At 61.2% G+C, this 529-nt stretch overlaps 1 protein-coding gene across 1 annotated transcript in view; it reads right to left on the bottom strand.

Moving 5' to 3' along the window:
* RNF43 (ring finger protein 43) overlaps positions 1 to 529 on the bottom strand; it is a 12,396-nt gene that overhangs the window by 7,356 nt on the left and 4,511 nt on the right. Inside the window, 1 exon segment of the mRNA XM_010022849.1 lies at positions 3 to 220. Coding sequence (XP_010021151.1) covers positions 3 to 220 — 218 coding nt within the window.

Here is a 529-nt window from a genome sequence, read left to right on the forward strand (position 1 = left end):
CCAAAATCCACCTGGGAGAGCTCCAGAGAGTGAAAGAAGGGGTTGCCATGCGCTGGCTCCGGGGGAAAGTTCCTGAGGTTCCTCTGAGGATACGCATGTGGGAGGTGGTAAAGGGCATGTCCTGGGTGCTGGCGGAAGAGGTGGAGTCGCCGTCCGGGTTCCATGTCCCGCGGGGCTATCCTGGAGCCAGCGGCTGTGGCCTGGTCCACCGAGTCTCTGGCTGTGGAGACAGAAGGGAGCATCCAGCGTAAGTCCCACAGCCCAGCTGCAATAGCCCTGGCATCAGCGAGCCTTCACTGCACTCCCACATCCCATCTGTGCCCTGCACTGCCACCACCAAACTGTCTTGATGGTCCTGCACACACAGCACCCTCCCTGCTGCCCTGACCCTCAGATCCCATCTCCCTTCCCCACAGGTCCCAGGACTGAAACCCCCTCCTCCCAGTGCAGGTCCCAGGACAAGCCCTGTACACTGCCGATGTTCACATGCACAGGGACCCACCACCCTGTACACCCATGCATGTTCCTG

Source organism: Nestor notabilis, unplaced genomic scaffold (assembly GCF_000696875.1).
Source record: "Nestor notabilis isolate BGI_N333 unplaced genomic scaffold, ASM69687v1 scaffold22249, whole genome shotgun sequence".
Lineage (NCBI taxonomy): Eukaryota > Metazoa > Chordata > Aves > Psittaciformes > Psittacidae > Nestor > Nestor notabilis.